This window comes from Lipotes vexillifer, unplaced genomic scaffold (genome assembly GCF_000442215.2).
Source record: "Lipotes vexillifer unplaced genomic scaffold, Lipotes_vexillifer_v1.1 scaffold387, whole genome shotgun sequence".
Taxonomy (NCBI): Eukaryota; Metazoa; Chordata; class Mammalia; order Artiodactyla; family Lipotidae; genus Lipotes; species Lipotes vexillifer.
The window spans coordinates 2,439,611-2,449,223 of record NW_006795399.1 but is presented as its reverse complement, the minus strand read 5'-3'; the positions used below and the strand labels follow the sequence as shown (position 1 = coordinate 2,449,223).

Sequence of the window (9,613 nt, the reverse complement as noted above, 5' to 3'; positions counted from 1 at the left end):
TGTAAAAAGCACCTTGACTTCCCAGCAGGAAGTTTGCAAAACTGGTCACAAACTCCTGGTTCAACCCTTTAAAAGCCTCATCCGAGAACACAAAGCCAAGGAAATTTTAATCTCCTCTTTCTTTTGTTTCTTTCTAGTTCAAGTAAAATTGCTCGATTGACGTGCATCCATAAACCAAATAGAACTTACCTTGCCTTCTCTCTCAGCGGTCTTCCCAGTTTTCTGGCGGGTAAGCACTGTTGAGGAACCACCCAATGCTGGACGTTCCAGGTCCTGCTGCCTTACCTTAGTAATGGCTGTGCATACACTGGGTTATATTTGCTTGAGTTTGCATCCTAACCGCATTTTCCTAGTCCTGGCCAATCACAGCCAACCTAGCCCTGGGCTTGACTTATTCAAACCACAGAGAAAGCTGTATCTGTTCCTATTCAAAACAGCAAAAACAAGAGCAGACTTTTAAGGGCTTCTTTTAACTCCAGCTCCACGCCCTGATCTAATTGATTTTTTAAAAGTGCACAGCCCATCAATAATGCAGGAAAGAGGGTGGGAGGATATGAAATTTGCCATATTGTAGATATGAATGCATTACACTGATGACAGGAAGAAGGGGCCGGGGCTGGCCCCCGCCCTCCGAGTGCCTGGGATGTCCAGGCTGGCAAGCGCCTCCTGAGAAGCTCCTGGGCACTTCTCAGAGGGGAAGTCTGGGAGAAGGGCCTGGAGTGAGTTATTAGGTCATTGTTTTGTCCCTTGGGGTCTCCCTTGGGGTCATAGATCAGTCCAGTCAGTATCTGAGTGCCTACTATGTGCCAAGAACCACGCCGGGCTCTGAGTTTCAAGGCTGCTAGTTTGGAGAAATCAGTAAGGGGCACAGAAGGAAGACTCTAAATCCCTTGTGGCTTCTGGTTCCTCCCCAGAAGTCAACAGGACACCAAGCATATGCTTATTAAGCACCTGGATGGCAATGCGGTTGATTCCACATGGGGGCCAGGGAAGAGCTAATGTAGCCCGACTTCTGTAACCTTGAGCAAAATCCCTGTGCTGAGTGCGCGGCTGGTCCCCCAGCTTGGGCGCTCCAGCCTCGTCATGACAGAGGCGTTTCAAGGGAAGAAGGGGGGCGTAAGTGCCCGAATGAACAACAGAAGGGTCAGGAGGCAGTGCCCATTCACGGATGGGTTTTTTAAACCCACTTTTATTCATTAATTGTAAGTAGTACAAATATTCCAAAAATATAAACAGACACTTAATGGCGTCCTACATTTCAAGTTTTTGAATACAAGTTTATCAAACCATGAACCTGTGAGCAAGGTAGTCAGAACCCCACAGCCCAGTCACGTTGGGGAGCAGATCTGCCCCACCCTCCAAACGGTATCTTGAAGGGGGTTACGTGGCACAACATGGAACACGTAAAATCTGAGATACTACAAGCAAAGAAGCTCACGGGGCGCAAAGAGGAGGGTCTGCTCCAGGGGCAAGCCCCACAGCAGTAAAGGAATGGTGCAGGGGGCCAGTCCCCTGCCTTCCCTCCCCTGCTTGAATGCAAGTATTTACCAGTATTAAAATAAAAGGACAAAACTAAAACCCCATTTTACAAAAAAGGCGACTGAGGGACAGTAGTGGCAAGTAACCGACTGAAGACCTGAAGGGGAAAACAGGCTTACTTTCCGCAGACACTTGAGCTGTCTGGGACCTGGGACACAGGACAGCCTTACGGGGGGTTGCCTTATTGAATGAGGCCTCATGAACAGGGTAGGGGTAGCAAAACAGAACGAAATCCATTTCCCAGGGAATGACTGCCTTTAGACTTCCTGTGCTTTTAGCACAGAGAAGTTTCTGGGCCACTGTTAACAGAGGTGAATTTATAAAATGGTCAAAATCTTTGGGAGGCAGGAGGGAATTAAACAGAAGGTCCCAGGTTAACTGAAGAAAAATTTACTCAACCTCGCAATAGTAAGGGACCCATGGACCTACAGAGTGTCCCCTCTACAATGTGCAGAGTGGAAACTCTTACCTGACCCTTTCCAAACCGGTCCTGTGTCCAAAGCTCCCCCTATGAGAGGGACACGAACATCAGGCTTTTGATTTAGAAGCCCAATCAGAGAGACACACTGTGTCCCTGAAGAGGCACCTTAAAGAACTGAACCTGGCAGGTGGGCAGATTCCTGGCACAGCGTGAACTGGGGTCGACCAGGCCTGGTGGCCTATTGCTTCCCGAAGACCAGCCTCAAACAGGAAGGGCTGGTAGGAAACCCCGGAAGAGATCCTGGGGTGAACTGGCTCCCTCTCAATCTTGCCTTCCTCCAAAACTGAGTCTGGCCTGATTCCTCTAAGGAGCATGTCTTGCAGTCAGTCATCTCTTGCCCCTAACACACTGTGAAACTGGAGACCAGAAGGTGCATAATGACTTCAGGCTGGCTCTGGTCCACACCGATGGACCCTGCTTAGACCTATTTGGCTGAGCTGCCTCTCCAGGGAAGGGAGGAGAGGGTGAGTGGGGGTGTGGCATTTCTGGTGAGGAACTGCATGGGGACAGGGCAGGGTTTTGGCAAGAACGAGGCCTATGGAGCCAGGCTTCATGCAGAAGCAGTGGGGACACTCCCACCAAGCCATCCTGGGCTCTGGTCATCAGTCCCTTGGAACACTTGGACAAGTCTGATAGGAAAGCGGGTGGCACCAGCTCTTCCTTCACCTGGAGGCAAGGAGACCCAAAGCAGGGCAGAAAGGGGCCTCAGAACTGGATCAGCTTAGAGCCTCTTATTGCTTATTCAGTCAGAAAAGCATAGCTGGACCCCATGGCAGATTTGGCCCAAGGGCTAACCCTTAGGATGGGGCTTGGGAGAGAGGCCCCTCCTGCAATATTAGGATAGAGGCCTAGGCCAGAGCCTTAGAATCAGAAGCTCCCATTTTCCTTCAGGAGGTGTCGCTCCTGGCCAGCCCTGGGGCCCTCTTCCCCTACCTGCATGAAGCAGGATCCCACAGGCACCAGGGAATGATGCCTGGGAAATGATCACATGGTCTTTGGGGACCCTGTTCTACTCATGTGACACCAAAGGGAAAGGCAAAGCCTCACAACCTTGGGACAAGGAGGGGAGGTGGCATCACAATGCTAGAGAAGGATGCTAGGTGGTCAGAACACCAAGCTGCTGCTCCACTACCTGGTCCCGGCCAGCTCCTCACACTGCCCTAGTGTGTGGCCAGTCTGAAAAGGATAATGGGGGTGAGTCCTGAGTGGGCGGTGTTCTTGCACCTGAAGCAACTTACAAATGCTTTGTGACATCTGCCTCCAGGGAAAACAGAGAGGGGGATAGGAACCCCCTCCCGCCCGAGGGAGGGAGGGGAGGCCATGGCTAAGGCAGTGATGCTGAAGTGGGGCTCCCTCTGGGGGATCCCTTGTGCTCCCAATTACAGCAGCACTTCCCCTTTTGTTTTCCATTCTGGGGAAACTTCCTTTGTGTGACTTATTTTTTAAAGCATTCACTATTAAGAAACTTTGAAAGCAAAGAGACACGCAAAGCACAGGTGTGTGAAGAGCTCACTCACACCTGTTACCATTGGCAGGAGGCACGTGCGTTACGTTGGCAAACTAAACGGTGAGAACACCCAGCCCCTCAGCCCAGGAAACGCAGGAGTGCCTGAGACCCTGGCGAGAAAAAGCAACAGCCAGGAAGGACGAAGACACCTGGCCCTGGGGGAAGACACGAGAGAAAAGAGCCCTGCCCAAGAAACAGGTGGGTGGGACCCAGAGCGTCCTTCCCAGACTTGGGGACAAAGTCCCTGCGGCAGCACCAGCAGAGAATGCCTGAAGAGCAGACTTTGCGACACATCCCGAGCCCAGCTGACCTACAAGCCAACAGGACACACACACTCATGCCCTTGGGATTTTCCTCTTCCCTGCACCGCCAGGGCCTCCCACGTTCACCTCAGGCCCAGGACTGCAGCTCTGTCAGAAACAAAACAGCCCAACAACACTCCGTATTTCGAAAGAGAATTTTAAAACAGAGTCAAAAGAACGGAAATCAGTTATCTGTCCTCTTCCAGGGCAGGGAGAAGACCTCCTTCCCCACAGGTTCAAGACTATGGCTAGGCAGTGAGGAAGGCAGGCCCGGCACCCAAGCCTGGGGAGACACAAGGGCCCGAGCCAGGCACTCAGCCAGAGGCTAGCGCAGCCCTTGGGCCACAGGGCCTGATGGCCACTGGGGCTACGAGTTCTGGATACAAGCTTTCATCTCCCCAGAAATGTCGTCTGCAGCAGTTGGCTGGAGAAAGGCTTCAGGAAGATGTGTGCCTGGGGCACCCGAAGGCAGCCTCTGACCCTACCTTTCTCCGTGGCATAAGCCTTACAACACTGAGGAAAGGCCATAGGTTTGGCGACGGAGCCTTCAATGGTCTTCATTCCTATAGAGCTCGGTGGCTCTCGGTGACAGGAGAGGAGACAAACTAACTTGGGGAGAGTCCTGATCATTCACTTTCTCCCCCAACCTGAAACACTTATATCCCGGGACCACAGTTCAAGGCAAGACACACTCATACACACACACACACACAAATACACACACTTACTCACATCTTGGGAACCCAACTCAGGGAGCAGGCAGCTCTGGGTATCGCTGGTCTGATATCTGCCCACTCAGCATCTAACCTGTCCTAAAGCTCTTTCCAATCACTTCTATTTCCAGGTCTCATTTGGTGAGATGCTCCAGATTCCGCTCTGTCAGGCTGATCATAAAGGCACAGTGTAGGAAAGTCCCCTACTGGGATGGCCATTGCTTGGCAGCAGGGAAGGCTAAGGGGCCCGCAGCTGCCCAAGGCTGGTGTAGACATCCTCTGCTGCGCTCAGCTCCTCAAAGATTGGGATCAGGTTCAGCAACTCAGTGTCTGCCATGTCATCAAACCAAGACTGCACAGGCACCTGGAGAGGGAAAAGGCAGCGTAAGTCTCCCGACCGCCACTGCTTCCCTCCCTTGCCCCAGGCCCCCGGAGGCTGGCTGGTCCACCTGGAGTGGTGCCCTCCTCTGGTAAAGCCCATGGTTCCACCACCGTCCCCTTCTCCCTCCTCCTTCCAGGGCAGGGACTCTCCCAATCCCTGCAATGTGGGTGTATCTGGACCACTCACTGCATTCTCTGGGTGGAAGATGTAAGAAGCAGGCGAGTTGTCCAGAATGAGGGTTTTCCTCAGGTCCCTTCCCAGGCGGCTGAGGTCCTTGACATAGCAGCCCTGGTGAAACACACAGGACTCACGGAACAGGCGGGCCCGGAATACCCCACACCTGTCTAGCAGATCCGTCACAGGGTCAGCATACTGAGAAAAGAGAAGATGCTTTTTGTTTGGATGCAGTCCTGGTTTCCCCGTGGTATCCTGTGGACCTGCAAGGAGCTGCCACACCTGCTCCCGGTTCTTTACTCCCCTCCTGCCCCCAGGTACCTTGGCTAGGCTGGCAGTGAAGAGAACACATTCAAAGAGTTCCCCCATTCGTCTCAGGAACTCATCCACGTAAGGCCTCTTGAGCACGTACACCTGAGGAAAAGCAGAAAGGCTTGTTGGAGGCATCCCTATGAGGGTGAAGCATTATGGCATCGGTCACCGTCACCACCTACACAAAGAGCAGTAAGTAGGTTCAGACCTTACTCTGTCTGGACTCCCACACCCCAGCCTCTGGGACCACCTGGCTGGAAGCCTTCTGCCCCACAGACCAGGGCACGAGCGTCACCTCCTCACCAGGCTTCTGCCGGCTCAGTGGTCCCAACCTTGACCCAGCTCAGGAAGAAACAAAAACACCTAATGTCCCAGGAGCCATCTGTTTCCGGCGGCGAACCATCAGCTGCCTCCAGAAACAAGTAATCAAGAATAGGCCTCACAGATGGAAACAGCCTATCCTGGATTACTTGAATCCAGCCACAGCCTCTGTGGGAGTTTCCTGTCCTTGGCTCTGACAGGACAGTTAGTCCAGGACCCCACTGGGCAGGGTCGCAGATACTTCCTGAAACCTCGTGCCCTGAGCTTCTCTGAAACGCACCAGGGGAAAGTGACTTTTTCCCCTCAGTGACCGCAGATCTGACACCCTGCAGCATCTTGCTCTAGTGATGCCCCCATTTTGTGCTTGCCCCTGACAGCCACCCCTAACCCTGGTGTCCACCTTTCATAACCTTGCACATTATGGCCTAAAAGCTTCACTGGCTGCATGTCCCTCATGGGCCTGCTGTCTGTTGCTTCCCTGTCTCCATCCAGGTGTTCTCCTCTCATCCAGCCTACACAGGTGCTACTGGAGCCACTCCTTCAGAGTCCTTTTCATCCAGCTCATTCCCTGCTCAAGAGTATGTGCCTGCCATGACTCTCCCTCCTGGAGACGGCCTGGACTGGCCATTGACTCACCAGACCCCTCCCAGCTCTGCAGCAGGAACCCTCTGCTCCAGGTAGCCACAACCGGGCCTCCTTTCATTTACCATTTCTTTTTTTTTTTGCGGTACGCGGGCCTCTCACTGTTGTGGCCTCTCCCATTGCAGAGCACAGGCTCCGGACGCGCAGGCTCAGCGGCCATGGCTCACGGGCCCAGCCGCTCCGCTGCACGTGGGACCCCCCCCCGGACCGGGGCACGAACCCATGTCCCCTGCATCGGCAGGCGGACTCTCAACCACTGCGCCACCAGGGAAGCCCTCATTTACCATTTCTTTAACCTTCAACAAGTCCCTCCCTCCTCCTGGCTATTCATCAAGCTTGGCATCCTCTCAACACTCTGCTGAAAACGCAGCTTCTGCAGGTAGACACCTCACCCCCACCCCCCGCTCATGTAAATGTCATCCCTCTTCCATTATTCACTCCTCTCCTTGTTAGCCAGGAGTTCACAGTGTTTGAAGATACGCCTTTTTAAAAAATCTGTGGGTTCTGTATATTTCTCTATACCCTCAACTAGACTGTAAAGAGCTGCTGTGCAGAGTCCAGCACTGGGACTGGGAGGATGGTGGGGTGAAGAAAGCTTCTAATGGACACAGGTTAGTGCTGACCACCCATGGAAGCCTCAAACCCCATTTCCCTACAAATAACTCTTCTATCTGACTATCAACACCACAGGATCCTTAACCCTGGACTGAGCAGGTTGTGTAGGGCCAGAGCTTCACCTTATTTAGATTCAAGCGCTTTTTGATAGATGTGTACTGAGTATGTACTGTGGCAGAATCCAGTGTAGGGACCCCAAGGGGAGGGGAATTGGAGAAAGCTTTACAGAGGAGGAGATGCCTTTTCTGGGGAGAAAGAAATTCACCAGCTAGATGGAATGGGTGGGCAGGGGAGGAGAGAAAACAGCTAGTACTGACTGCTTTGTCTGTAACAGGCAGATACACCAACTCTTCAGCTTTAGAGAAAATGTATTAAGTCATATAACAGTGCCGGTCACATTCAGTAGGGGCAGGGGAGATAAGTAAATGATAGCTATCACTACTATTAAATAATTTAATTTTAAACAGCTTGGCTGCAAAGAGAAAAAAGGTGACAGGTAAAGGGGGATGAGGGGCTGCATTTTTTAAGATGCGAAAGCCTCGAATGTGAAAGGTTACCAATAAAAGCAGAGAGGCTGAGGTTACAGGAAAGGATCAACTGATGGAACACAAGCCCCGAGGAGCAGAAGACCCCGAGTTCCTCGGCTGGGCGTGGCCTGGCAGCAGCTCACCTGGTGAGTGGTCCCTTCGATCTCTACAGGCACTATGAAGTCAGCGTTGTTGATTGGCTGGAAGGCAGAGGAGTTAATGAGTCAGCTCCTGGGAAGGGACAAGAGCCCAGCCACACCCCAGTCCCTGCCACAGCCAGTGCTCCGCCCCCTGGGTGGGGTGGGGAGGGACAGATATCAGAGGCCCTAGGAAGCTCCTGCTGTCCCAACTAAGTGGCTCTCACCCAAGTACAGGCTGCGACACCCCTTCTGGTTTTCCCTACTTACCACCACCTGCAAATTCTACCTGAGCTCAGACAGTCTCTGGGCCTTCTTGAGTTAACAAACATCCTGATAAAATGGATAGGGGCATGGCCCAAGGCTGACTTAACCCCTCTTTTGTACCCCTGTACAGAGCCCTGGTGGCTGTGCTGCGACGGGGGCGGGGGGGGGGGCAGCTGTAGCCTGTTGTCAGCGACTGCGGCGAGCAGGGGCTCCCACTCAACATCATTCTCTGGTGGGGCCTCCAGGTATCTGTGATGCGACAGTGGCCAAATGCCAGAGGCCGGCCCTGCTACTTCTGATCACTCTTCCATCATCAACTTTAGGCCACTTCACTGGCACCTGCAGTCAGGCTTCCAAGACAGCCCAGGATGAGTGTAAGAAGAGCTCCAGATGTCCAGTTACCTTAAAGGAGCTATGCACAAGGGTTTCATCCAAGTCAATGACCACGCAGATTCTTCCTTGATCTTCCTCTGTCACCTCCGGGAGCAGACAGGTCCCTGGAATCTAAAACCAGAGCCAGGCTACTGAATCTGCCACCAAGAAAGACTAATTTTCCCCAGTAGAACTCTGGGAAGAGCTGGGCCCACTGAGGAGATGGAAGCCCCCTACTTCAACCCAAGAGAGGCGACACTTAAAGGCCAAGAGGTAGAGAAAGAAGAGACTGAGCTGGCCCCTTCCTTCAGCCTGGGACTGTGAAGTGATCCGGATACTGGAGATGGAGGCCAGAGCTGGTGATGGATACCGGCTGTCCCCCGCACAATCTAATGCCTTGCACATGGTGGGCCCTCAGCAAGTATCTGGGACAAACAGCTTCCGAGGGCAGGGAGTTAGCCAGCCAGACACAGAGGAATGAGGGCATCACCACGTGGGGCATGGGGTTAGCAGGTATCACTGGGTGTTGGGGCTTCTGAGGACATACCCTGTGAGATTCACATACCTGATAAAACTGGTACTGGAGACACTGGAGCAGATCCGACTATGGGAGAAAAGAAGGTGGTCAGTGCCAGCCCACTAATGCCTTTCCTGGTTGTCTAAAGCCCACTCAGGCCTGGAGGGGAATTTTCTCCCCAAGACCCCAGCCCCCTGGAAAGCTCTGACACGACAAAAGTGACTTTCCTTAAGAGCTGGGCAGGAAAGGGGCCAAAATCTTTCCACACTCGGCCTGATGAAGGATGGAGAAGGGAATGTCCCTGTTCTCAGCTGCCATTGCCTCTCCAAGGAACAGGGGACTCAAGCAGCTGACGCAGGGACACAGAGTCAGAGGCAGAATCAAAATCGGAACTCCTCACTGTGGAGGTTTGGCCTCTTGCTTAATCCTGAAACCCAGGCTTCTCTTTGAAAACATGAGTTTTCTCCATCCTCCTTGGGGGCCTAGATTAGGGGGAGGTGCACTGAGCCCCTACAAAACACAAGTAAGCCAATGTGAGCCCACACTGTGGGTCCTGAAATGTGAGGGGAGGTAGAGTGCAGAGAGCTCAGAAAGCCTCTTCCCGCCTTTGGCTAATAAGTAAAATGTAATGATGTAACAAGTAAGTGATCTTAATGGAAACCCTGAAGAAAAATTAAAATCCTAGCACTTAGAAAAACTTAATGTTGGCATTTTAGTGCATTTCCTTCAAGCTTGCTTTGGCAAGCAGTCTTTTTTCTTCATGACATATAATTTTGCATTCTGCTTTTTTTTTTTTTTTTTTTTG

At 52.5% G+C, this 9,613-nt stretch overlaps 1 protein-coding gene across 1 annotated transcript in view; it reads right to left on the bottom strand.

The window, feature by feature from the left end:
• Positions 1–3,458: 3,458 nt before the first annotated feature.
• Positions 3,459–9,613, bottom strand: part of CTDSP2 (CTD small phosphatase 2) — a 21,929-nt gene continuing 15,774 nt past the window's right edge. Inside the window, exons 3-8 of the mRNA XM_007467626.1 lie at positions 8,857–8,895; positions 8,322–8,423; positions 7,659–7,715; positions 5,420–5,512; positions 5,111–5,296; positions 3,459–4,906 (exon numbers count right to left, since the gene is read on the bottom strand). Coding sequence (XP_007467688.1) covers positions 4,781–4,906; positions 5,111–5,296; positions 5,420–5,512; positions 7,659–7,715; positions 8,322–8,423; positions 8,857–8,895 — 603 coding nt within the window. The 3' untranslated portion in view covers positions 3,459–4,780. The remainder of the gene's footprint in view (positions 4,907–5,110; positions 5,297–5,419; positions 5,513–7,658; positions 7,716–8,321; positions 8,424–8,856; positions 8,896–9,613) is intronic.